This window comes from Rattus norvegicus, chromosome 1, assembly GCF_036323735.1.
Source record: "Rattus norvegicus strain BN/NHsdMcwi chromosome 1, GRCr8, whole genome shotgun sequence".
Lineage (NCBI taxonomy): Eukaryota > Metazoa > Chordata > Mammalia > Rodentia > Muridae > Rattus > Rattus norvegicus.
Genome location: NC_086019.1, coordinates 253,297,998 through 253,325,974, shown reverse-complemented (window position 1 = coordinate 253,325,974; position 27,977 = coordinate 253,297,998). Strand labels below are relative to the sequence as shown.

At 48.2% G+C, this 27,977-nt stretch overlaps 2 protein-coding genes across 5 annotated transcripts in view; one reads left to right on the top strand and one right to left on the bottom strand.

Moving 5' to 3' along the window:
- Nucleotides 1-1,894, top strand: part of Sec31b (SEC31 homolog B, COPII coat complex component) — a 29,699-nt gene extending 27,805 nt beyond the window's left edge. Inside the window, exon 25 of one of the 4 annotated variants that reach the window (XM_063264803.1) lies at nucleotides 302-1,894. In XM_063264803.1, the coding sequence (XP_063120873.1) occupies nucleotides 302-445 (144 nt within the window). In that variant the 3' untranslated portion in view covers nucleotides 446-1,894. Of the gene's footprint in view, nucleotides 1-254 lie in introns of all 4 variants that reach the window. The other 3 variants (XM_063264782.1, XM_039080343.2, XM_039080338.2) reach the window with 3 other exon arrangements.
- On the bottom strand, nucleotides 751-22,606 carry Wnt8b (Wnt family member 8B). The gene is made up of 6 exons (NM_001106359.2): nucleotides 22,411-22,606; nucleotides 6,228-6,261; nucleotides 5,393-5,531; nucleotides 4,450-4,575; nucleotides 3,642-3,784; nucleotides 751-3,477 (listed from the first exon to the last, which is right to left on the bottom strand). The coding sequence occupies exons 1-6, from the start codon at nucleotides 22,473-22,475 to the stop codon at nucleotides 2,932-2,934; spliced, it is 1,053 nt and encodes a 350-aa protein (NP_001099829.2). The 5' UTR covers nucleotides 22,476-22,606; the 3' UTR covers nucleotides 751-2,931.
- Between the last annotated feature and the right edge of the window lie 5,371 nt (nucleotides 22,607-27,977).

The window sequence follows — 27,977 nt, the reverse complement described above, 5'->3', positions numbered from 1 at the left end:
AACTAACACAAGGAGAAGTCTGAGCTGCAGGGAGCTGTGTACTGACTGCGAGGACTTTTCCCAAACACTTTCCGAAAAGGTGTTGTGAGAAGAGAAGGGGCGGAGTGGCGGATTAACATGTGAAATGAAGTTTTCATTGACTCCGGTGGGGGTAGAAGGCTGTTTTAATGGCACTTTGTCCCCCTATTTTCTCTTCTTGGGCTCTTTAGAGATATTGTTTTGCTAAGACAGGCTTTCTTCCCTCTTCTTTCCAGTCTGAGGGCCGCCTCTATGGGAGCCAACATAAATATTTCTCCTCCAGGAATGTGGGTTAATTAAAAGGAAGCGAATGAGTGGAAGCATCCAATCCAGCCCTACAATAGGCGAGCGCCCCGGCCTGCCCTCCCTCCCACCACCACCGGCGCTACCAGCGTGCCAAGGACGACCCCTTCTCTCTCTGCGCTGACCTGCTCCTAAGGCCAAGGGAGGGTGGGATTCTTTTAAAGAAAAGAAAGCCTTGCTTATGTGTAGGCTCAGCAGCCAGGGGCAGGAAGGAGACTGTTTTGCTCACCCTACCCAGAGTTCTCCTCACTTCTCAGGACCTCCCTCTCCTTCTGTCCTCAGACTGAGACAGATGGGCTCCTTGAGAGCACACAAGAGGAGAGAAGGGGTCTGGGTTTCTGGGCCACCATTTTTCTCAACGTCAACTTAAATGCGTGCGTGTGTGTGTGTGTGTGTGTGTGTGTGTGTGTGTGTGTGTGTGTGTGTGTTTTAAAGTTTGACTAGCTGACCCTAGGGACGTCTAGTCTTCCCTCCCAGTCAGCAGCTCTGGAGTTGTCCGCGTGGCCTCAGTGATTTAGTGCAGGACAGGAAGCCATGAACTGAGGGATGCTTGCATGTTGTCAGCTGTCTCCACTCCGGCGTTTATTGCTCGAACAAAGGCATGAAGGCGTAGTACATGGGTAGGGGAGCATGTTCGCTATAGAAGTGGGATGAACTGGATGTCACTCGTACCCATTTGGCAAACAAAGTAATCTGGGGATGAAATGACAGCCTGAGGCATTTGGAGTCCAACTTTAAAGTTCTGAGCATGGAAACACAATGCCTCCACCTTTATGCTGAGGGCCCTGGGAAATGCAGCTTACCGTCCCAATGCGGAACCTTTATGGTTTTCATTGCATTGCTGGGTTTTCTTCTGTACACTATAAGTGTGCAAATGTCGGGTGAGACCCGGGATTGACAGCCACGGCTGCAAGATTAGGAAAGGGGGAGCTGGGGAGACTCAGAAGGCACAGGCAAGAGACCCTAAAGGGAAGGGAAGTTTGTCCCGGGCTGAAGAAGAGAAACACTCCCTCCTTCAAAGTTTCAATAGGACCAGAAGATGCACAGAGGTCTGACCAGGCTGCGGCAGAGGCATTGCATTCTTCCGGGGTGGCCCCTGGCTGGGGCTTTGGCATTGTGAGCTCAGCTCTGTACTTTCAGCAGAAGAGGAATAAAGTATAGAATTTGACTGGCCTTGCTCCAGAAATGCTGTGGATACCCACACCCAGGACTAGCCTAGAGCAAAGAGCAGCTATGGGGAAGATCTGGGCTCTTCTGTTCTCTGGATCCCCATGTCATAAACAAGTCCCTGCTGGACTGCCCCTCTCCAAGAAAGAGACCTCAGACTCTTGGAAGCAGCGAGCTGTGGGCTCCCAAGTGAGTGCATTAGTGGAAGGTTTATGGGGGTGATTTACTAATCCCTGGCAGATTAACCTCAGTCAAATCAAGCTAGCTACTTAGGCCATCAAGGAAGGCTACAGGGAGATGGTATTCTGCCAGAGTGGGAGGGAGGAGAAAGCTTAGAGGTTAAGTTTCCGCTGTGCTTTTCTGTCAGCATCTCAGCATCAGTGAGTTCAGGACCTGGGAGAAGGGACAGATATCAGGCTGCAATAAATTAAAAAGGTTAAGGTTCTGAACATCCTATTAGTAACAGTTTCAGAGTGTGGGCTTGGGGTAGGGGAGGTTTACGTATTCAGGAAAGCATCCAATGTTCTGAATCCTGCCTATTTGAGAACCAGGTGTTAGAGCCTGGTTTCTCCTTCCTATGCCCTGTCTTTAGAGGTACAGATGCAAGAATCGACTTGATTTGCCTGTCTCAGCTCAGGGGATCAAAGCTCCTGTGGAGAAGGAGACAAAGTTCGACACCACTATAAGCAAAAAATGATTGCCAACCTGTCCACTGCGGACCACTACCACTCCTAGACCCCTTGGGTGTGTCTGGAGTATCTTTGGTGTTTAGGAAGGTCACTGCTCAGCTGAAGTCTGTCAGTGACACGATGTCACAGAGGAGTAATATTTGGTGTGCAAGTTTGGCTCTGAGGTTCCCTCTTACCCCATATTCAAAGGCTTACTTCTTCCTTTTTTTTACCTTTCTGTTCTTGTTTAGTTGATGTTTTGGTTTTGTTTGGTGTTTTTTCCCCAGGGCAAGTGGGAAATATGAAGACAAAGTGTTAGATTCTTGAATAGTCAACAGCAGGGAGTCTAGGCCTAGAAGTTCTAGCTCACCCCGAGGGAGGAGCATCCGTGACAGACAAGAGAAGGCCCATATCTTTTCCCTGGACCCTGCATATCTGAGATGGGGGCTCTTCTTCTAGCCCTGATAAGCTAGGTCCAGCATTATGACTACTGGAGTCTAAAGTAGGGTAGGGTGGGGTGAGGAGACTCGTCTGTTTTCGTCCTTTTCTCAGGAAAAACTTGCAGAATTTTATAACAGTTTTGAGACCTACGAATGGGTTACAAAGACCATGCGAATGAATCCGGAAAGTGTCACTCGGTAGGGAGACTGTGGCCTCCCCCTGTCAGTATCTCTGGGCTGGGGAGTTTGAGTCCCCCATTCTGGGTTCTCTATTTCCGGGGTCTCTAAACCAAGCTCGGGATGAACAGGGATGGAGGCAGGAGGGATAGATACCCTTAGGGGTTCTTCCCAGGTTTGTGCGCAGCGCCTCTCGGCGGCCGCTCCGCACGGCTGCAGAAGTACTTGGTGACCCGCCGGCGACACTGCTCGCAGCGGACTGCGCAGCACCAGTGAAACTTGCAGTTGCAGCTGGACACTGTCTCGGCGCGGCGCTCCTCCACCGCCAACCCGCAGTCCCCGCACAGCCGGCGGCAGCTGCGGCGCTCCCAGCGGCCCAGGGCGCGCCCGCGCCGCAGACACTCTCGGCCCTCGGTGCCCAGCAGCCCCAGGGTCTTGTTCTCCAGGCAGTAGTCCGGGGAGTCCTCCAGATGCACCAGCTCGCGTGTAGAGATGGAACGGAAGGTGTCGGCGATGGCGCCGCGGCCAGCCGCGCTGTTGCCCGCACCCTGCAGCAGGTCCACCTTGAGCGCTGCGTGATACTTCTCCTTCAGATGCGCGCCTACCTCCCGGAACTCTGGCAACTGCAACCAGCAGGTCTGTGTGGTGCAACTGCCCGACACGCCGTGGCACTTACACGTGCGTTTCATGGTGCCCTTGACCGCCTGGGGGAGAGAGCAGCACGTAAGTGGCCCTGGGCTGGCGGAGTTGCAAGGCGCCTAGCTAGTGTGTGGCCAGAGAATTGAGTAAAGCCTGTGGAAGAACTGAAACGTTGGAGCTGGTGGTGGATGGAGCCAGCTGCCTAGTGCTAGTGGGTTGCAGGACTCACCTTGCGGCCAGCCTCGTTGTTGTGCAGATTCATGGCTGCCCGGGCATCCTGTCCTGTCTCTAGGGCGTCCACAAACTGCTTGGAAATTGCCTCTCCGAAGCCCACGTTGTCACTGCAGCCTCCCCAGAGCCAGCCTTGGCCTCCTGAAAAGGCGGGAGCAGGAAAAGTCATTGAGCCCAAAATTTCCTGAGCTCACATTTCTAATTGGATGATGTGGGGTTGAGGGGTGGGGAAGGGTTATAGTTGGGTGAGCTGTTTCTGGATTGGTTTCAATCTTGTTTTTTGCCACCTTGTCTGCCCTCTTTCAGTCTGAGCCAATCCCTTGCTCAGGCCTTCATGACATAACTAGTTGTCACATGGATTCCGCCCTTGTGCTCCTCTTGGAGACTGCACGTGTCTGGCAGGTGGGCGTTTGAAGTCTGGAAGGGGACAGAGTTCACCTTTGAGAGAGGACGAGGAACCTAACTGAAGTAATGTGGAGCACCCGAACGAAGTCAGAGATCGAGTGACAGGGCACAGAGTATGGGCAAGGTGGTGGAAAAGCATGGGGTGGGGGTCAACAGAGTATAAAGCAACGGGAAAGGAAGTCCCCTGGGAGGAACAGATGATCAAGTCTGCACACAGTTCCATTAACAGGGCAGCGTTGTCACGGTAGTGTGTGGGCCGGACCTGGCTCACTCTCCTTCAGCACTATTCCCCTCACAGAAGACATTTTTATTCCTCCAAGTTCCCACAATGCTTTTCGTTGTGCAAATGAATTTCCCAGCCTGACTGTGCCCCTCGGTCCCCCCCCCCCATTTCTACTCACCCAGCTGTCCATTTCGGGAGTCATCACAGCCACAGTTGTCAAAGTCTCCAAGGCTGCAGTTTCTAGTCAGGGTGTACATAACTCCAGCAGAACTGATAGCATGCACAAACGCCGTCTCCCGGTTAGCTGGGGGAGCCAAAGTCCCTCAAGAGTTAGAAGAGGTGGCAGTCCCTTAGTGCCTCCCTCACACCCCTCCCTGCTCTCCCTACTCCTCCTGTGTCTTGCAGCATTCCCTCTTCTAGGATCTCTCCCATCCCTCGTCTCAGCCCCATCCTCCTTCCCTCCCGTCTTTTCAAGCCACACACTGAAATCTAGAAATCCAGCAGTCGGCTTCAAAAGCTCCTCAAATGGGCAGCTTTCTAAACTGTTGTTCATCTTTTCTGTGGAAAGTTTCTCCCAGCTCAACACCTCTCTCTAAGCCTGCCAAAGGAGCGAGCTAGCAGGATGAGGATTTATGACCCTGACCTATATCTTACTTAGATCCTGACAAAGCCTTTAGCCAACTGGGCAGCCAAAGACAGCACAGGACTGGAGATGAGGCTGTGTATTGAACAGGGGCCTGGTGAGATGGCTCAGCGGTTAAGAGCACTAGACTGTTTTTCCCGAGGTCCTGAGTTCAAATCCCAGCAACCACATGGTGGCTCACACCATCTGTAATGAGATCTGATGCCCTCTTCTGGTGTGTCTGAAGACAGCTACAGTGTACGCATATACGTAAAATAAATGAATTTTAAAAAAAGGTGTATTGAACAGGGAGGGAAGGAGGACAGAAGGGGAGGGAGGGAAAGAAAGAAAGTATAGACAGGAACCAAGGGACAGAGAAGAGGGGATCTCAGGAGAGTGATGTCCCGAGGAGAAACTGGGTGAACGTTGAGGATACAGAAGAGGAGGGAACCCAAGCTATGGCCAGGGCTCCTGGAGCTGAGGCCAAGGCTTTCCTTACCACTCCGAAGTCCACCATGGCTGGACAGCTGTAAGGCTCTCTCAGGGCAATTCCAGCGGTCCCAAGCAAACTGGTATTTACATTCTTCAATCCCGCTCTGGGCGCCAGCTGCCACACTGCTGGAGTAGACCAGGTAAGCCTACAGGAATATGAGCTCAAAAATTTAGCCTCCGCTTAGGAGACATTTGCCTCACACTGGCCAAGCAGCTCTCTTACTGTCTACTCCCCCAGCCCTGTAATACCAACTGAGAATGCAGTCCAAGTATGCCATCACACTTAACAGTGCCTATTTCCTTGTGGATAGGACCTATGCTGTAGGTCAGGGAACTGAGGTGGAAAGAGAAGTGCTTTGCCCAGGGCCTCGCATTAGCAGAAGGCAACCGGAGGAGCTGCATCTGGTTTCTGTCAAACTTCATACCTCCCCAGTCTTCAATCATTATACCAAACCGTCTCTCCAAAATGAGTCACCATCACAGAATTCTTGAAATTTCAGGTGGTTGTTGTACCCCACCGCTAGCTAAGGATTGGTATCTGGGAATACCTTTTGTGTAGAGGCCCTGTCATTCCCAAATATTAGAGGGAATACTGCACAGAGAAGGGTGCACTTGTCAAAGCTGGTGACATTCCTGGCTCGGGAGATTTCAGACATAGATTCAGTAACAACACAGCCAAATCCTCATCTGGGCTCTGACCATTTGCTTCAGGCAAGTCCCCGTCTATGCTATACACTACAGCATAATGGAAGTCGTAGATACAACAAAACCCAACCTGTGTTACCTTCAGCCCACAGAGTAAGACCTGCGACATCCAGGTCAATTAACGATACTTCCCTTACCTTTGGTCCAGTCATCAGGAAATTGTTCACTGACCTAGAAGGAAACAAAAGCATTGCAGTGGAAAGACGCCAGTTTGTTTCCGCTCCCAAGAGCCACAGAGATTATTTCCACAATATCATGAAGGCGAAGAAAAAGCAATTCGTTTTCCTAAGAAACGGCAGTTTTCATGAGGCTGATAAAGAAAACCTGCCCAGGACCAGCAAGACGGCTCAGCGCATAAATGTGTCAAGCCTGACGACCTGAATTCAATCCCCAGAACCCACATGGTAGAAGAGAACCAGCTCCTGCAGGGGTCCTCTGAGCCCACTCATATGCTGTAGCACATGCCCTGACTCCAACACATGGGTGTACCCCCAAATAAATACATTTTAAAATAATTAAAAATTTAAAAGATAACCCGTTTAGTTTTTTTAAAGGCTATGAGTAAAAAAGATTAAAAAAATTATTTTAAGTGTATGAGTGTTTGCCTGTCTATGGTGTGCACACCACTTACCTGAGAAGCCCCGAAGAGAAGTCAGACCACTAGAACTGGAGTTGAGTTATGGAGTTCTTAGCTCCTGTGTGGGTGCAGGGAACTCTACCCATGCCCTCTGAAAGAGCAACCAGTGCTCTTACCCACCAAACCATCTCTCCGGCCCCATTTCTTTGGAATTTTAAAGTCAGTTATAATTTACAACACCATAAAAACTTAAAGCTTTCAGTACCATGAAAAATGGAAACGCTTTATTATTGTTTTGCCGCAAGCTGGGGGCAGAGCTAACATTAACTCTTGGTCCAGACACTATTGGGCTTTTCATGCGCAGCTCTTTAAAATCATTTCCTCCCCAGACATTACTATCTCTGCTTTGTCCATGGGAGACAGCAAACGACATGGTGAGGCTCGCCCAGCTGACAACCGAGGAGATAGGATCTGACCCCACGCTTCTCTGTCTCCACGGGAGTGTAGGCAGATGCCTGTCTAATGGAAGAGGTAAACCGTGGAAGATATGTCCAGGGTTTCGGTAACTGAATCCCAACTAAAGCCAAATCTGAAAAGTAGCTTGGTCTCTGCTTCTGACAAACTAAATGGAGACCTGCTGTATGGTCCAGTGGCTTCATTCTTCTATCTTTATACCAGAGAAATGAAGACTCTTCAACTTAGGAATTTGAACGTGTGTGACCTTCTGAGTGTGGAAAGTTTAAACTATTGGCTTTGCTGGGCTTGAAGGTGCTCACTTGTAATCCTGGCACTTGTGAGGTGGCAACGGGAGGGTCAGGAGTTCAAGGCCAGACTGGGCCACAGAGCTAGTTGCAAACCAGTCTGGACTACTTGAGACGATCTCCAACCAACAAACTATACTTTGCTTATCACATACAAGGCCACTGAGTTCAAGCCTTAACACCGTAACAATAAGAATCTTTACAGTAACAACAAAAATCACCATGTATAAAAAACAACCATACCAAACTGGCACATGCACACCATGGAATAGCTACCGCTCAGTAGTAATAAACACAAATACTTGGATAAATCTCAAGGCAGTTCGATTGAAGTCTATCTCAGGCGGCAGCAATGGCTCATTATCCGTGTGAATGGGAAGATGGATGTGGTTGCTAAGAGTCATGATCCTTAGTGATGGTAGGGTTAACTGCCTTAACTATGGTGGTGGTTACACAGGGGTAGAGGCATGGCAAGTCTGCATCAGCGTCTCTCCCTCTCTCATGCACATGCGCGCACACACACACACACACACACAAACACACACAAACACACACAAATACACACACACAAACACACACAAACACACACACAAACACACAAATACACACACACAAACACACACACAAACACACACACAAACACACACACAAACACACACACAAACACTCACACAAACACACACACAAACACACACAAACACACACAAACACACACAAACACACACAAATACACACACACACAAACACACACACAAACACACACACAAACACACACACAAACACTCACACAAACACACACACAAACACACACACACAAACACACACACAAACACACACAAACACACACAAATACACACACACAAACACACACACAAACACACACACAAACACACACAAACACTCACACAAACACACACACAAACACACACACACAAACACACACACAAACACACACACAAACACACACACAAACACACACACACGAATATTTGAGGTTGGAGGTGCAGTAAACTGGTGTCTGAATGAGCTCTTAGGTTACTATACAAGAATTATAAGAGGGAAACATTGTAGAACATTGGGGGAAAGAACGCAGAAGCTTCCTGACTGTTTCTTTGCAACTTTTGCAAATCTATAGTTAAATAAAAATTTAAAGTTAAATACATCTATGATCTGAAATCTTGGAGACTCAGAAAATGAGTTCAAGGTAGACATAATAGTCGAAGTATTTTTATCTATTAGCTTCCCAACAGAGGAAAATAACATGGGAGCTCATGGATTTACCCTGAAAGGTGGGCGTCCCCTTGCAAGTCTGAAGGCTGGGAAGGTAGTGAGCTAAAGAGATAAGGAGAGTCTTTCTCTTGTTGGTGGCCAAAAGGACTTGGTGGACTCTCCACATGAGACACAACATCCAACATGTGGGTGATTTTGAGAAACAGTATTAGCAGATTGGAATGCTTCCATATGAAAAGATGGAGATTTTGAAAGAGGAAAACAGACAGACAGACAGACAGACAAACCACAGAACTTACAGAATCCAGCAAAAGGAAAGCCTGCCTATTGGAACTTGGCAAACAGAGTCAGCTCAACTAAAACCAGCGCTCTACTGAGGGTGCTGTACCTAAGAACTCACAAAGCAATTCAAGACGATTTGAATGCGTTCACAATTGTCAAAGCCATGCTTGGTTCAGGTGATAAGTTTCTGATCCTTAAAACCTGGTGCCAGAGACAACAGAAAAGGCAAGGCGCTTACTCGGACTCAACAGAGCAATCTTTCCATTTGGAATAACTCGAAAGCTAGACGGCACCAGACCAGACCAGATTGAATGATTACCATTTTACAGAGCAGACATTACTGGGAGAGAAGACAGTGAAGCAGCATATGATGACAGTAAGCAGAGCTTTGCCAAGGCTGAGTCTGGGTCAAGACTCTCTCCATGAAAGAGTCTAAGGTAGGACAACGGGGGAGCGAGTGACAGAGGACCTGGAGGATTTCCCTTCTTAGAGAACCTATAATATGGGGAGATTGCATGACATGCACATCAATTGAGCCAGTTAAAGTGACAGGTTTAACTGAACAGCTGTCATGGGACAAGACTGTGGATCTTATTGGACATTCCCATGATTATGCTGTTATTTGTAGTGGTCCACATGACTGCTTTACTTGTATGTAAAATATCCAACTGTGTCCTTGGGGCAAGCACCAAACCAGGAAAGTCTAGTTTTGACTGATGAGACAGTGATGTAATGACCTTTGAGTCTGTAGAAATAAAGACTGCAGATGACACCGGGAGGGCTCTGAGATGGAGAGAATGGGGAGAGAGCATTTTAGTGTTGCTATGGGCTGGGTGCCATCTAGCGACAGCCACAGGATTGAAGAGAAGACACTGCTTCTAGCATATGTGGAAGATGCAATGTCTGCTTTATAAATGGCGCCTTTTCTACGGGCGGGGCATGATGCATTCTCTCAGATGGGGGCACACTTTCCCATTCCCACAGGGATATACGTTTGCTGCTGCCACTGCCCAGACTGAGTACCAGCCAAAGGGTTTTACACCTTCCTGGACCTTCCCAACTACTCCCAGACCTTTCTGTTCAATCTCCAGACTCGCACCTTCAACTGCATTCTTGATCTGGTAGGCTTCCGGCTTAACTTGCCTCAAAATGAACCCTCGCTCTGTTGCTACCTCAACCTACTCCGTCTGCGTTCTCTCCACCTCAGAGCAGGGCAGTCCCTCCTCGCTCAGATAAAAGACCCCACAGATCATCTTGGATTTCCTCCTCGTATCCTGTATCCTCAAATCTCTTGAGTGCATGTAGCTCATAATGTAGGCAGTCTCAACATCTCCTCTAATTGTACTCTGGCTCGAACCATCGCCAACTCGTGTCTGAATTACTGGGAAAGTCCCTTAATTACTTGGCTATGGTGGTACACACTGATATTCCCAGCCCTGGTGAGGGTGAGTCTGAAGGATTTTGAGTTTAAGTTTATATGAAAGACCCCTTAAGTTTAGCAACAACAGAACAACTCAGCTTAAAAACAGACAAAGGACTTGAACACACATTTTCCCAAAGAAGATGTGTGTTGGGAGTTGGTTCTAAGGCTTTGTCTTAATTCAGCTCCCAAAGCTGTGCTTCTAGACCCGAGGGTCCCTGCCCCCAGCTGGTTTTGACTGATAATAAAATGGCTGGGCTGGGAGACAGAGGTGGGACTTTTAGATTGTGGGTGCAAGGGTAGGGGAGAGAGGGGAGGAAGAGGAGGATTGCCATGATTTGGAGGGAGAGGGATGGGATTTAGAAGCTTCAGAAGAAAATCATCCAGCAATGTAGGTGGAAAGAGAAAATGGCCCTATGGGGGGAGCGGGGGCTGCCCAGAAGGTAACAGGACAGCAAAGATAGAACATAAATATAGAAGGTATTAAGCCAGGAATATCTGAGGGATATGTGTACTAGCAGTAGGGAGGTTTAGAAATGCACAGTCATAGGGTTGGGGATTTAGCTCAGTGGTAGAGCGCTTGCTAGGCAAGGCCCTGGGTTCGGTCCCCAGTTCCGGAAAAAAAAAATGCACAGTCATTGAGCTAGTCAAGGTAAATTAGCTGGTGTGTGTGTGTGTGTGTGTGTGTGTGTGAGTGTGTAGTGTGTGTGAGTGTGTAGTGTGTGTGAGTGTGTAGATGTGTGTGTATGTGTGAGTGTGTATGTGTGAGTGTGTGTGTGTATATGTGTGTGTGTGAGTGTATGTGTGCGTGAGTGTGTGTGAGTGTGTGTGTATGTGTGTATGAGTGTGAGTGTATGTGTTCATGAGTGTGTGTGTGTGAGTGTGTGTGTATGTGTGTATGTATGGTGTGTAGATTTGTGTGGATGTGTGAGTGTAAGTCTGTATGAGTGTGTGTATATGTGTGTGAGTGTATGTGTGCATGAGTGTGTGTGTGAGTGTGTGTGTATGTGTGTATGTGTGAGTGTGTATGTGTGTATGAGTGTGTGTATGAGTGTGTGTGTATGTGTGTGAGTGTGTGTGAGTGTGTGTGTGAGTGTGTGCATGTGTGTGAGTGTGTGTATGTGTGTGTGAGTGTGTGTATGTGTATGTGAGTGTGTGTATGTGTGTGAGTGTGTGTACGTGTATGTGAGTGTGTGTATGTGTGTGTGACTGTGTGTATATATGTGTGAGTGTGTGTATGCATGAGTGTGTGGTGTGTGTGTGAATGTGTGTATATGTGTGTGAGTGTGTGTGTGTTGTCCTTCACAAATCCAGAGGGCTCCTAGGTGGGTGCAGCACTGGCAAGACCCTCTGGAGCCAAAGCAGTTTAACTAATTCACCACTACAGATGTGCAAATGGCCAATGAACACACAGAAAGATTCTCAGCATCCTTAGTCATCTAAGAACATGAATCAGGAGAATGCATGGCCCCTAGGGAAGCTAGGCTGAAATAAGAAGACAATGTGGTAGCCCACACTCAGGAGGCAGATGCTCATGACCTCTCTGAGTTCGGGGCAGCCTGCAGTACATAGTGAGTTCCAGGCAGCCAGGGCTGCAGAAAGTGACTCTGTCTCGAAAATGAATGGGTGAATGAATGAATGAGTGAGTGAGTGAAATACTGATTAAAACCGGGAAGCAGCCAGAATCCTCATATGCTGCCAGTTAGAGTATTTAAAAAAAAAAGTGCATGCACTTTTGAAAATTGTTTAGCAATTTCTCCGCAGGTTAAATATGACACAGCAGATCTCCTAGTCAGACATATATGCAACAAAACATATACACTTTGCTCACACAGCATTGATTAGAATACCCCAAACTAAAACCGCCCAAATGTCTAGCAGCTATATCCACGGTAGAATGTTAGCTGACCGTAGAAGTAAATGAAGTACTGAGCATGCTCCGACCCAGATAAACTCTCTAAGTGAAAGAACCCAGACACAAAAGGCCAACTATATAGCTTCTTCCTCTTGATTTTTACAAGATGTGCCACAAAGGGCCTTTGTTTTATTTTATGTTTTTAATATTTCACCTTTTTATGTGCATCAGTGTTTGCCTGTATGAATGTCTGTGAGGGCGCCCGATCCCCTGGAATTGGAACTACGGACAGTTGTGTGCTGTCGTGTGGGTGCTGGGAATTGAACCTGGTGAAAGAGAAGCCGGTGTTGTTAACCACTGAGCCATCTCTCCAGCCCCTAGAAAAGACTGGTCTGTAGGAACTGAAGTTAGATTGCCAGTTATCAGGGGAACAGGGGTGAACACTGGGGTATGACTGCTAACGAAGAGGGAGTTTCTTTCAGGATTGATAAAAATCAGAAATGAATCATGTTGAGGGTTGCACAGGTATGCGGAGTTACTCCTCTGTGGGGGAATTTTATGGTGTGGATTCTATTTCAAAAAAGCCACCATTTAGAAGTCTTTCTTATTTTTGGGTAAATATCTAACTCAAAAGCCATGCCCAGCACTTCTTTTAAACATTTTGTGTACTTATTTTATGTCTGTCCACGTGTGTGTGCCTGGGTAACTTTTGTGCACCACGTGCATGCAGGAGCCCGGGAAAGGCAGAAGACACACGATGCCCTGGAATTAGGGTTACAGGTAGGTGTGAGCTGCTGTATTGGTGCCAGAGATCAAAGGTGAGTCCTCTGTGAGAGTAGTAAACTCTCTGAGCCATCTCTCCAGCCTCTGTGGCCAGCATTCCCCCGAAGCCTCACTGCAAGTGTTTTTGAGGAGTTAGGGTGGGTATTGAACCCACAAAACTAGTTACTAATTTTAATGACCCAGAGCAACTTCTGTGCCACAGACTGTACCCCAGGCCTTGCCTGCCTTTTCTCTTTTCTAAGATAGGATCTCACTTTGTAGTCCAGGCTGGCCCTCCTTTCTAGAAGCTTCCATACCCACTGGTTCTGGGAACTACCAGACCCTCCTCATAACTGATACTGTTCACACCGGCTCTGGTGTAGACAAAGTAGAAATGAACAAGTGGTTGTATGGGAGAAGATATGGAGCTCTACGGAAACTACACTTCTTGCTCGAGCTTTCTCTATAAACACAAAACTGCTAAAAAATTGTTGTGTTGATTTTTAAAGGTAAGGACAAGTATCTTTTATCCTTCCTGGAGCTTAATGTTCCCGTGTGAGTTTGTATACTGGCATTTCTGCAGGAGGGTATTAAGGAGGTTTGCTCCTTTGCTCTGCAGTTTAGCCAAGCGGTGCCTCAGTCACCTCAGAGCCCCCGCAAAGGGCAGTCCTTTCAAAGATGGCTGTTCTTACGGGGGTAGGGGGAATCCCGAATATGGTGTGATTGGAGCGTGTGGTGATGGCTGTTTCCTTCCTGGGACAGCAGGGGCTTCCTCAGCATGAGCAATGCCCAGTCAGCCTTGGCACGTAGCCTATTAACTCATCTGCACTTGTCCTCACCCAACCCAGGCACCCAAAGACCACCTGACTAGAGAAGACTCTACCTTGACAGTATCCACTGACTTCAAAGTTCACCCATGGATTCCTGGGTCTCCCAGATTTGCATGATAATTCCTCAAGAGATTCTAGCTCTGTCAGTGCCTGGTGCCTGAGGTGGCTTTGGTGACAGCATCTTCCCAGATAGCCCCACTGTTTCACTGCACCTGAGGGCAGGAGGGCATGAGCAAACACTGCTCTTCACCAACTCCCATAGGCTGCTGGGAGGCTGAAGTGCCTGGCTGAGGACTGTCTGCTCTGTTCCCATTCTCGGCTTCTCTCTCTCCTAGTACCTCATATCATGGCCGACTCATGCCCTCTTCCTCTTAGCACAACAAAATGTTTGCAGAGGCCAAGGCGCGTCCCTCTTCTGGTCTCCACTCACTGCCTCTGCATCTAAAAGTCTTTTAATACAGTGGCTACTCAATTATGTCCCCGGACATGTCTGCACTCCGGTAACCATTCTTGGGGTGAACCTTGAACCCGAAATTTGCTTTTTCATTGTTCTTATGCCCACCTACCGCCACCTTGTTTCTATAAGTTAATTTGCAGCAAGAATTAGGGAGGGCAGGCAGCTCTCCCTACCCTGTTCTCCACAGTTCTCACAGAGTCACTGTGCTAACACAGGCTTCCAAGCCCAGCTCCTTAGCCTGGTCCGGTCTTCTCATTCTTGACTGCACTGCCTTCCGCTATAGAGCCCCTGTCACAGCCTCTGAAGAAGAGGCTCTCCTCCATGTCTTCACTGCGCTCCTCAAGTTAATTATCTATCATTTAAGGTCCATCTGGGATCCTGGCTGTGCCTCTCACCTGAGGCTGGGTGGGTGGTCTTCACAGCAGAGACCTGCCAAGTTTACCCTCTTTCCATTGCTTCTCTGCTCAGGGACCTTCTTGCCTGGAGCAATCTCAGAGACTAGACAGTAGCCAGGTCTAGCCACATGGTTCATGAGGCTTTTATCTACAGCACCACACTTGAAACTTGGCTCACCCACTGGACTTTCCAGTCCACAATCAGCCTGTTCCCAGTGGGAAGTTTTTCTCAAGGAGGTGGAATTGCAGGGGAAGACTCTGGAGCAATTCAAATACAAATACCTCTGCTGCTCTGTCAGTGCCTCAAAGTCTCTAAAGTAGTTTTTCCTAAGAATGTATGTTTCCTTCCCCGATATTATCACTCTCATGCACGCGCGCGCGCATGCACACGGGCACACACACACACACACACACACACACACACACACACACACTGAAAGTCCTTCTCTACCTGATGCTTTTTCAATATCTCAGGAGTTAAGAGATAACTGCAAACTTCTGTCTCTGTGGATCAGAGCTTCTCCTGGGCAGGGGTTAAGCCACTATCCCCTCACCCCTTTGAGGATGATGTCTTCACACTTGGCAGAGTATACAAAGCGGTGTGTGTAACAGCATCATTTTGTGGTCAGCAGGTTCTCAGCCATGGTCTGAATACTGCCTCACTGTGGGACTGATGGACCTGGACCGGAAGTGTTCGAGTAGAAGCTCTGGTGGCATTCTTCTCTTAGGGCCTTGCAACTGGGCTAATTCCAGGTGTCTGCTCCCTCTCCCCTTCCTGTCCATGCTCCTACCCATGCGGCCACTCCGGGCCACTCCGTCTGGTTCAGTGAGCTCCCCACAGGTGCTTCCGGGAGAGGCTGCTATGCTGAACTGCTTTTTAGTCTGATGGTTGAAGCAGCTTAGACCAGACCTCCATTGCTCTGTCCGATAATGCTGCCTCACTTTGGTCCTGTCCTTCCACTGTCCTTAGGCACCCTCCCTTCCATTTCCTCCTAAGTCTTTGACTCCACTCCCACCATCTTCAATTTCGACTCTTAACAGCCACAAACATCTGAAGGTCATGAGGTTCCCATTGGTCTCTCTTGGTTCAGACTTTGGGGTTCTATTAAAGCAGGCCAGGGGAAGGGAGCACGATGGTGTCCATCACAGCTCTCACTCAGACACAGAGGTGTTTAAGAGAAGATGGTCAGAGACTCCACAGTAGAACGTCGCCCTGGGCTCCAGCCCGAGGGCCTCATTTGCAACTTTTTCATGGAGTTCACAGGTTGCCTGAGAAGGCTCTGGGGAACTGATTGCTTTTGGGATTCTCCTTATGATTCTGTGTTCCCCAACAGCTCACACAATTACAGAGTCTCACTGATAACTGTGAAACTGGACCAAAAGTTCCAGAAGTTTCTTTCCCTGACAATTCCTGGGGATATTTAATCCAGGAGCCCCAAGCTGCACAAGGAGCTAAAAAAAAAAGTAAAAGGTTTCCACAGATCAATTGGGTGACTAATTCTTATGCACTGTAAGCTATATAAATCCTGGAAATTGATCCCATTATAGTCAGGAGAAGGGAGTAGGAAAGGAGAAGGCACACACATCTGAACTCTTAGAGGGGAGAAAGTATGTAGAATTTCAAAGGTCAATTTCCTCTTACTTTCAAATGTGGCGGGAAGAAATTTTTTAAAAATCGTAAGAGGGCTGGGGATGTAACTCCATGGTGGAGCACTTGCCTAGTGTGCAAGCCCTAGGCTCCACCCCCTCCACTGGGCAGCGGAGGCAGGGGGAGGAGGCAGAGGTAAGGGAGAGCTAATAGGGACAAGGTCTTGTTCAGGGGTAAAGGACACTGGCCTGGATTCAGAGCAGCAAGTGTGGACTCCAGGGAGCAGTGAAATGCCGGAAGAGATGAGAGAAAGGAGACGGAACTGTGGCAGATACCGTGGACAGAGGAAGGGCTTGTTATAGCTGTTGTTGTTGTTGTTGTTGTTGTTGTTGTTGTTGTTGTGTAATTTTGTTGTTTTCAAGATGGGTCTGAAGGCAGAACTGGGGAGCTCACAGCTTTGGGTCCTGTTCTCATAGCCATTTCAGGGCTTAAAATGCTCTTAAAATACACTTCAGCCCTGTAATTAAGTCTAAAAATATTTTTAATGAATATGCAAATACTGTATATGATACCGGAACATATTTGTATAGGAATGTTAGTCCTACAAACCAGTTGGCTAAAACAAAATGCCAAGCAGGCGTGTCCATTTTAAAGTTCATCCTTACGGTAAAGATCCCTAAAGCGCCAGCTCAGTTCAAATCCAGGCCTTGCCAAATAATTCTTGGCAGAGGCCAGCGATCAGCTTTGGGACAGCATCAAGCCATGAAGCTCAGCCAAGCAGGCTCAGGAGGATTTCTTCCCACCTCCCCGGAGGAAGTCACCAGTTTGCAAAGGAGTTCTTTTCCCTGCCAAGGGACATGCTGTTAGTCCAGGAGACCTTACAAAGCCAGGGCTGTCCTCTCTCCTTTCCACCCTTCTTTGTGCATTGCTGCAAGCTCTGCTGAGAGGGCCAAGCTGCAGGAAAGCCCTCAGCACTTGGAGGAGGGAAGGAACCCAGCAGCAGCCTTCACCCTGGCCTCTAAGGGAAAGTCACCAAAGGGTAGTCCAGGCCACTGTCCCTGTGAAGCCTAGCATTTATGCCAGCTCCGTTTCCAGTTGCTGTGCAGGCATTTGATGTTTTCTGATTTGGTCACCTAGGTCTCTGTGGACTAGATTTAAAATGATTCCTGTCCATTGCATAGATGGACACAAGCCCACCGCTTTCCAAAGCCAGAAGTCCCGTGTAACCGTAGGAATTACTCCCCACCCCCTAAACCAGCAGCTGAGCCGTTCAAGGTAGCAGAACCAATAGGCACCTGAGGACCACTTTCACTAACTAATGGGACTAAATTCAAGTGGATAGTGAAACACACACACACACACACACACACACACACACACCCTGCCCAGTCTGCCCCAACCACTCAAAGTGCAAACAAACACAAGCCTGTATCTGAATGACATCCCTGGCTTTGTTAATGACTGTACTGGGTCGTCCTCCCCCCAAGGACAACCATAACTGTATACGGTTCCCCAAGATTCATTCTTCCTGTTGTCTCTCGATCTCTCAGATGTAAGCCCTTTCTTCTCCCGTTTTGAACTGTTTTGGAAGATTCAGTGCGAGAAACATATGTAGCAGGAAATGCTATAGAAAGTGTAGGTAAAACAGCATGGACAGGAGTGGACCCTGGTTGAATCTGAGTTATAGGGGTTTCTTCATATCTGCTCACTCTGCTATTATGGAGGAGAAGGGGGAGAGGAGGAAGAGGAGGGTGAGGGGGAGAGGAGGAGGAGTGGGAGGAGGAGGGGGAGGGAGAGGGGGAGGAGGAAGAGGAGGAAGAGGAAGAGGAGGAGGAGGAGGGGGAGGAGGAGGAGGAGGAAAAGTCCATTATTATAAACTTACAGTTAGGCAGAGCTCCCCTGACTGCTAACAACTATGGAGTCTGAGCTCTGCAAACACCCCGATGAAGCTCAGTTAATTCCTGACAGGACAGTGCAAACAGCCTGCTGTTGTCATGAATTAGCAGGGTAAGAAACTCAGGGTCTGACAGGGAACCAGGGAGTCTGAGTGTGAAGAAGAGGGGGAGGAGGAGATGTAGAAGAAGCAGAAAAAGCAGAAGGAGGAGGAGAAGGAGAGGAGGAGGAGGACGAGGAGGAGGAAGAGGATGGGGAGGAGGAGGAGGAGAGGAGGAGGAGGAAGAAGAGGAGGAGGGGGAGGAGGAGGAAGAGGAGGAGGAGGGGGAAGAGAAGACTGGGATTTAGTACAGCAGAAGGTGGTCAAGAGACTGAATGGAGGGAAAATTCTTCCTTCTGTGGAATGGTTTAAGTCTGGCCCAGAGAAGGTAAGAATGTCATCCCAGAGTGTGGCAGAAAGACTAATGACTGCCATTTTTATGGAGTCCTGTTGGGGCTGAAGATGGGGACACTAGAAACACAAACTGTTCAAAACAGTGAGTGGGGAGTAGTTAGATAGTGGTCCCCCTGGCTTTTGCTCAGTAAGAAAAATCTGCTTTCAGGAAAAAGAAGGGTATATCCTAAAAAATATTGCCTGGGTCTCACCTTCTAAGCTATATGAATTCTCCATTTTCTGATGAGACTAGGAAAGGGTCATTAAAGCCCAAGAAAAGGGACTTTATTAATCACCCTAAGAGAAAACTCACTAACTGACAGAGAGTGGAATCGAACCAGCTGTCCATCCAGAGGAAAGAAACAACAGTCTCCTCCCATGGAAGAGAGCAGACTTGGATGAAAGGCCTTTGTTTCTGCTCCTTTTTAAGGTCCTCCTTATACACAAAGACACACACACACACACACACACACACACACACACACTCATTACAAGGAAAATAATAGTCCTGTCTTTTCTTAGGACCTCATGAGCTTTGCCAAGGTTATTCTAATAGTAATATCACTGTTGTCACTCATAGTAGGAGAGATAAAGGTAGTAAAAGAAGACATCCAGTGTGGAGGAGATTAGGGGTAAGTGGAAGCTGGTCTTTGCTGGTCCTGTCTCTAGCCAGGTTCCCTGCCATTCGCCTACTCAGCTAAGGCCACCTCTGGCTGCTCCAGCATCCCAGCGGGTTTTGAACCATGTATATATTGACGGGCCAGGGAAGCTACTAGTGAGGGCAGGTTTCAGGTTAACACTGTTTTCTAGATTCCAAAGCAGCTCCCCATACCTCACTTCTTTCTGTGACTTGAGAGATCTCCAAGCTCTCTGAGGAAGGGCACAGCTTGCTGACGTGACCAGCTAGGCCTAACTTTGACTGAACTTCCTCTTTTCAGGTCTGGTAGTGGGAAAACTCACCGTGATTAACACATAATACAACTAGGAGAACATTAAGAGTTCAACAATTTTAAATGTTTGAATTTTTTAGTTCTTATTTTTGTTTTCAGACAGGGTCTCTTTATGTAGTCCTGGCTGTCCTAGAACTCATATAGAGCAGACTGGGCTCACGCTCACAGATCCACCGGCTTCTGACTCCTGAGCCCTGGGATTTGAGGCATGGGCCATCACACCTAGCATGAATTTTTACTTTCTATAACACCCATTTAAAAATGGTGACATGTATTTAAAGACCAATAAAATCAGTTACATACATACAGTGTTTGGTGAGACTATCCATGTAAAGATTCTCTGACAATAGCTGACTGCCCTGTGCCCGACTTCAGTGGTGGAATCGCCACCAAGCACAAGGGGACTCTGGGTTTAATCACTAAAAGCAAAACTCCAAATTGGTTCATTTCCTAGTCAGGGCTCCAGGACTCCAGCATCAGATCCAATATCCATTAAAACGTTACTGTAAAAACCCAAATATTGAGACCCAAGGGGTAATGTGTTTGTTTGTCTTACGACCCAATAATTTCATATAAACTCTTGCCCTGTTCAGAATAGAAACGGACTCTGTGTGTGTATATATGCGGGCCTTGGAGGACCAGGCAAAGGAAGAGGGGAGGTGGGGGGAAGGGACCGGAGCACACCCACTGCTATTATGGGACATTCGCTTGGAGTGAAATAGGACAAACCGTTAAGAAAGTATGTTCTGCCTGTTTCTCTCTGATGAGAAGGTGTATCAGGACCAGGTCGTCTTGCCCCACCACGGCTGCATCATCTTTCTCCTTGGCATTACCCCTGTCTCATATCCCTATTCTCCAGTTTTAAGGAGCCATAAAGATTAGGAAAAAGCAAAAGAAACCATTTCTCAAGTTACTGAGGAGTAACGCCCCTCAGGATCGTTCTGCCACTGAAAGATGGTGGCAAGTCCTGGTTTTAAAAAACTCCTCTTCTCCTGCTTCCTCAGTAAAGCTGCTTGTGGGTAGGTGAAAGTCACTAAAGTCACTATTATCTGTTTTCAAGCCAAGGAATGTTTGTTGCCGGACTCCCTCAGACAGTAATTTCAAGCGGCCCTACAATTGAACAGCCAAGCAGAAATTGTGCTTCTCTGTTTGTTAAATGCTTTTGAGGTCTTACATAAAAGGTTGATAATGAAGTATTAAGAGAAACGTGTCAAAGGCTGTGGTTGGTCAAATTTCTCTGCCCGGGACAATGAAGATGACGACCTTATACAAAACCCACAATGGAATAATCAACATTTAACGTTAAATTTTTAAAAAATCACTTTTGGACGTTACCCAAAAGCAGAATCGTGGCGGAGTGTAAGTTTGAATTCTAATCAAGACTTTTAAGGAGAAGCAATTAAAGTCTGAGTGCGGAATGCTGGAGCATTGGGCATTTCCCCCCGCTCCAAACCAGACCAGGCAAAGAGACGGTCTTAAGTCCCGTGTTTAAATTAGGACGAACTTTCACATTTCTTTTCTCTTGTTTTCTTTTTGAATCCAGACTCTTGAATTTGGACAGACAAGCAGTGTGTCTGTGTCAGTGTCAGAATGAAGTGCACATGACCCCCTTCAGCGGGGAGGGAGACACACAGTAAAGGTATTTTTTAATGGAACAATTCTTCGCATTGCCCTGGTGACTAGGGAGAGGCATCTCGTGTTTCTCTTTTGCTGATATTGAATCAGCTGGTGAGCAGGAGAGATACCAGTAGAAACGTCCTGCAATAGCCTCCCAGACCTTTTGTCGTTTTGTTCTCGGGAGATGGCTTTTTTTTTTCTCTCACTCTCTTCTCCTCTTTTCATGTTGAAATATTCAATTAAAGGGCCAATTAAAACCGACCAATTACTTGGTGGATTTGCTCATAATCAGGAATGTTGCGAACCCGTTATGTTTGGTTTCGAGCAGTTGTGCTAAGTTGGCGGACGTTGAAATCAGCAATTTAATAGTGATCGTTAGGTTCATTTACGACAAGAATAGTCTCAATTAGCACAGGAAGCAGGTTCCTGCAAAGCCACTTCTATTCTGGTTTCCTGGATAGGCTGTGAAGCAGGTGGGTTTGTATCTGGAGTAGAGAAGTAAAAACTGAAGGTGGGGTGTGTGTGGGGGTGTGGATTGACATAGCCTCAGAATTGAGGAGAAGCCCCGAATGCCCAGCGACATTCACTCCTCAGGTCTGGCCTTATATCATTATATTCTCAATTATTAACACTTGCACATGCAGATGCTTCCGTGGCTCCAAGAACAAGGGCACTATCACCTAGCGTTTGTCCTAGAGTTGGCCAGTCGCCTTTGCACGTTATCTGATTTATCAGAGAAATCGCGATAGGAATTTCTGCACATTGAACAACTTAAATGTTTGTAGAGAGGCACCGGCCGGAATGTTTGCTTGCAAACCTGATTGTTTAACCCAGTGCCAATAGCCACAATGCACTTAGAGGGTCTAGGGGATGCTAATATGGGTCATTTCTTAGAGAATCCTGATGAAAAGTCAGAGAGTGTAGAATCAGGTTCTGCCCATCCTGTCTCCAGCAGCGTGAGCACAGGGAGCAGGGGGCTTGTCCTGAAACATCTCTCCGGCCACAGTAGGGTCAGGAGTTAATGCTCCAGGCTACTTGTCTCTTTCTCCCCAGAACACTTTGAAATTGGTGGTACAATCATTTATAAAAAATTTACAAAGTCCCTCACTCTTAAGTCCATTTTTTTTTTATTGGCAAGAATCCTAGAGATTTGCTGAGGCCAGCCGCACACTTAGGGACAGCCCTACTGAACAGAATGTCTTTTCCCAAGACAGAGCCCAAGGCCTCCTTGCTTTCTCCAGCATATCCCACACACAAGCAGGTTACTTACCAGGCGTGACTGCGGTGAAGGACACAGGTGACTAGAAGAACGCACACAGGCTTCATGAGAAACATGGTCTTCTGAGAAACGCAGGGCGGACATCTGAGAAACTGAGAGATGGGAAGCATTCTCCTCAGAGGCAGAGGGATGGCTACCTTGGTGTGTAAGCGATCCCAAACAGAGTTAAGGGGTGGTGAAATGGAGCTACCTTACATCCAAAGAAGAGATTATCTACTTAATTAAAGTTTTTCCCTCTAAGTCCTTCAGCCAATCAGAACTCAAGTGCCAGCCAAAGATTGAGCTGATCAAAAGAACACTCCAGGGTCCTCCCGGACCGACAAACGCAGAAGGGGACGAGGAGAATGGGGACAAAGGAGGGAGGGGGAGAAAGAGACATAGCAAATCCCCTCCACAGATTCACTGCGTGGAGTGGCCCCTCTCTTGCTTTTCTCTGCCCACCACCCCACAACCGACCCCCTTCCCAAGCACATGCACACACAGACACATCCACACAGGGAGAGACTGGTCCCCAAGAGGGATTTAGAGGAGGTCGTGCTTTCCTGATTAGTCTTTGTAGCACTTTGAGACTGGATTTGCATTTGGGATAGCTAGTTTCCTCTTGTCCTGGGGAGCCACAGGCCCTCTGATCTAGGGGTTGCTGGCTCTGTAGCTTTGTATGCTGGAAAGAAAGTTTGGGAACTTTGGGATGTCAGTGTTGGGAGAGCTCCTTTACTGAGTACCTGCTACATTTTCAGCCCAGTACTGCACACTGTGAAAATTACATATGCATGTGCACACACATACACGTGCACACACACACACACATACACATGCATACACACACACATACACATGCATACACACACCCAAACATACACATGATTTCGACCTAAAATATATTTATGCATAGTCCCGAGATAATAAAAGGCTGTGTGAGTGAAGAAGTTCACAGCCACAGATGGCTTGTAAATCACACGCGAAAGTGTTTTTGAAGAACATAAAACATGCGTTTCAAGTAAGAGGAGAGATTGCGACAAATATGTGGAAGTGACCCCAGAGTTCCCAGCTTCTTAACTCAGGTGCTGGTGCCAGGCTCATCTGGCTCAACTGCTCTGCTCTGGGTGCTCTCCTGGGGCCAAGAGGGTTCCTCTGGCTCACACTGCTCTGAGTGCTCCCCTGGCTCACACTGCTCTGAGTGCTCCCCTGGCTCACACTCCTCTGAGTGCTCTCCTGGGGCCAGGTGTGTTCCTCTGGCTCACACTGCTCTGAGTGCTCCCCTGGGGCCAGGGGTGTTCCTCTGGCTCACACTGCTCTGAGTGCTCCCCTGGGGCCAGGGGTGTTCCTCTGGCTCACACTGCTCTGAGTGCTCCCCTGGCTCACACTGCTCTGAGTGCTCTCCTGGGGCCAGGGGGTTTCCTCTGGCTCACACTGCTCTGAGTGCTCTCCTGGGGCCAGGGGGTTTCCTCTGGCTCACACTACTCTGAGTGCTCTCCTGGGGCCAGGGGGTTTCCTCTGGCTCACACTCCTCTGAGTGCTCCCCTGGGGCCAGGGGGTTTCCTCTGGCTCACACTGCTCTGAGTGCTCCCCTGGCTCACACTGCTCTGAGTGCTCTCCTGGGGCCAGGGGGTTTCCTCTGGCTCACACTGCTCTGAGTGCTCTCCTGGGGCCAGGGGGTTTCCTCTGGCTCACACTGCTCTGAGTGCTCTCCTGGGGCCAGGGGGTTTCCTCTGGCTCACACTGCTCTGAGTGCTCTCCTGGGGCCAGGGGGTTTCCTCTGGCTCACACTGCTCTGAGTGCTCTCCTGGGGCCAGGGGTGTTCCTCTGGCTCACACTGCTCTGAGTGCTCCCCTGGCTCACACTGCTCTGAGTGCTCCCCTGGCTCACACTGCTCTGAGTGCTCCCCTGGCTCACACTGCTCTGAGTGCTCTCCTGGGGCCAGGGGGGTTCCTCTGGCTCACACTGCTCTGAGTGCTCCCCTGGGGCAAGGAGTGTTCCTCTGGCTCACACTGCTCTGAGTGCTCCCCTGGCTCACACTGCTCTGAGTGCTCCCCTGGGACCAGGGGGTTTCCTCTGGCTCACACTGCTCTGAGTGCTCTTCTGGGGAGGAAGAGCCAACCTCAGTGTTAGTGTGATGCTCCTCAGAGGGCTCTCTGTCTGAGTGATCCTGCCACTCTGGCTCCCCAGACCCTACGCTCCTCTTTTATTCCTATTCCTCTTGCCTCTGAGCTCTCTGACCACATCGATCCTGGCAAACCTAAGAGTTGTTGAGCTGAATTGTTATCTCTGTTCCTCGGGCCACGTGATTTGGAGGTCCCGTCCTGGATATTCTGTAAATTTCTTGACCCCTTGGAGGCTTCCAGCCAGGTCTTCACTTGACATCGCAGTGAGCTCAGGCACCTTAACAACTTTGGCTCTGTTTGTCTGTCCCTGTTCAAGAAGGCAGCCATACTGGGGGGTTAATGTCTGCCTCTCTTCTCTGTTGGCTGATTTTTTTAATCTAAATGGCTAAATTTACAAGTAATACTAGATTGTTTTCCTTCCTCAGCCCTTTCCTTTCCCTTTCCCTTTCCCTTCCCTATCCCCATCCCCTTCCTTCCTTCCTTCTTTTTTTCTTTCTTTCTTTCTTTCTTTCTTTCTTTCTTTCTTTCTTTCTTTCTTTCTTTCTTTCCTTCCTTCCTTCCTTCCTTCTTTCCTCCTCCTCCTCCCCCTCCTCCCCATCCTCCTCCTCCTCCCCCTCCTCCTCCCCATCCCCCTCCTCCTCCCCCTCCTCCTCCCCATCCCCCTCCTCCTCCCCCTCCTCCCCCCCCTTTTCCCCCTCCCCCTCCTCCTCCCCATCCTCCTCCCCATCCTCCCCCTCCCCATCCTCCCTCTCCCCATCCTCCCCCCCCTCCCCATCCTCCCCCTCCCCCTCCTCCTCCCCATCCTCCTCCCCCTCCCCATTCTCCCCCTCCCCATCCTCCTCCCCCTCCTCCTCCCCCTCCTCCTCTTCCCCCTCCTCCTCCCCCCATCCTCCTCCTCCTCCCCCTTCTCCTCCCCATCCTCCTCCTCCCCCTCCCCCTCTTCCTCCTCCTTCTTGAGATAGTGTCTCCCACTGTAGTTCAGGCTATCCTTGAATTCACAGAACCCTCCTACCTCAGCCCCCTCAGCACTAGGATACAGGTCCAAGCCAGCATAGCACATAAATAATCTTATTTTGCTGACTGTTTGAGGTCAGCGTCCATGTGTCCTTGTGTTTTAAGGCTGGGACATTGAATGCACAGATACCGTCATGTGTAAGCAATCTTATTTTGCTGAATATTTGGCTCGTTTTCATTTAATAAAGGACTTGGTGACTTTTAAACTCATTTCAGTTTAAGGTGTTGCTTCCTCAATCAGTTTGTCGTAGGAGAATACAAGATGCCAATCTATGTACGTGTACTATGTTGCTAATTTGGCCTTGTACTCTTTTTAAAGGTTTTATCTTTTCATTTTTTATATATGATGAGTACACTGTAGCTGTCTTCAGACACACCAGAAGAGGGCATCTGATCCCATTACAGATGGTTGTGAGCCACCATGTGGTTGCTGGGAATTGAACTTAGGACCTCTGGAAGAGCAGTGAGTGCTCTTAACCACTGAGCTATTCAGTCCTTCTTAAAAGGGGGAACAAAAATATTCATAGGAGGAGATATGGAAACAAAGTTTGGAGCAGAGACTGAAGGAATGGCCATTCAGAGCCTGCCCTACCTGGGGATCCAGCCCAAATAAATATAGTCACCAAAAACTAGACAATATTGATGAAGCCAAGAAGTGCATGTTGACAGGAGCCTGATAGAGCCGTTTCCTGAGAGGCTTGGCCAGAGTGTGACAAATACAGAAGCGAATGCTAGCAGCAAACCATTGAACTGAAAATGGGGTCCCCGTTGGAGGAATTAGAGAAAGGATTGAAGGAGCTGAAGGGGTTTGCAACCCCATAAGAGCAACAATACGAGCCAACCAGAACGCCCAGAGACTAAACCACTACCCAAAGAGTACACATGGACAGACTCATAGCTCCAGCTGCATATGTAGCAGAGGATGGCCTTTTTGGGAACCAATGGGAGGAGCAGCCCTTGGTCCTGCCAAGGTTGGACCCCACCAGTGTAGGGGAATGTCAGGGCGGGGAGGTAGGAAGGGGGGCAGGTTGGGGAGGAGGAACACACTTATAGAAGTAGGGGAGGGGGATGGGATGAAGGCTTATGGACGGGAAACCAGGAAAGGGAATAACATTTAAAATGTAAATAAAAAAATCCAATAAAAATAAATAAATTCTTTTAAAAAAAGATGCTAATCTATTGAGATAGGGTTCCTACCTCAGTGGATTAGATATGATAGATTATCAATAAAGGTCTGAGAACCACTGCACTTTCGTTCCGACTTTATAACCCCATACATTTCCTCTCATCATTTCCTGGTCCTGGACCTGGAGATTCTCCTTGCTGCTTCAAGGCAGACTTCATACCACAGTGAAGTACAACCATTTGTATAATTCATCGGTGGTGACCCCACTTGATTGTTTTCACTATTACAGAGATTAGATATCCTCTTTGAGGTTGCTGCATTTTGTTTTTTGTTTTGTTTTGTCTTGAGACAGGTTTTCCCTGTGTAGCCCTGACTGTCCTGGAGCTCTATAGACCAAGCTGGCCTCAAACTCCCGGAGATCCGCCTGTCTCTGCCTCCCAGGTGCTGGGATTAAAGGCGTGGCCACCACGCCTGGCTCAGAACATAGATGTTCTTTAATCTCCTGCGATATACAGAAGTCGATGCATTAAGATAGTTTACCATCCATTTTTTTTTACTTAGGCATTGTAATTACTGTGTAGTTGCCTAGAGTGGGCTTCATTCAGACATCCCCTAACATGTATAATGGGTGCTGTATCAGATTCTTTTCCTAGTGCCCTATGACCAGCTTTCTCAATCTTTGTCTATTTTAGTTTACTTTCCTTAGATATTTTCTTCAAAGTAGTTTAGACTTTAAAATATGACAAGGTAGACAGCAAAAAAAAAAAAAAAATCCTACCCCACCTAGTGACGTCACTCTTAAATTACTGATACTTGACACTGGGCTACATTGTTTGGTTTCTCCTTCTTTTAAGACAGGATCTTAATGTGTAGCCCTGGCTGGCCTGCAACCCACCATCTAGACCAGGCTGCTTTCAAACTCCCAGAAAGCCACCTGCCTCTGCCAGGGTCGAAGGCATGCTTTGTGCCTGGTTCTAAGTTTTTGCTCAGATTTATCTTAATTATTCATATGTGTGTGTGTTTGCCAAAAGATGATGTCAGGTCCCTTGGAGCTGGAGCGACAGGTATTTGCAGGTTTTTATGTGGTTTGGGGGATCTAAACTCTGGTCTTCCTGATTGTTCAGCAAGCTCTCCTAACCACAGAGCAGTCAGGGAGCTGAGGCAGGGGCATGCCAGCTTTGATGGTGCACTCCGGGAGCTGAGGCAGGAGAGCTCAAGTTCAAGGTCAGCTTGGCCCTTGTAGAGTCCATCTTAAAAACAAAAAGAAACAACAAACAAGTGAAGAGTCAAAGGAGGGGCTACATGGAGAATAAGGG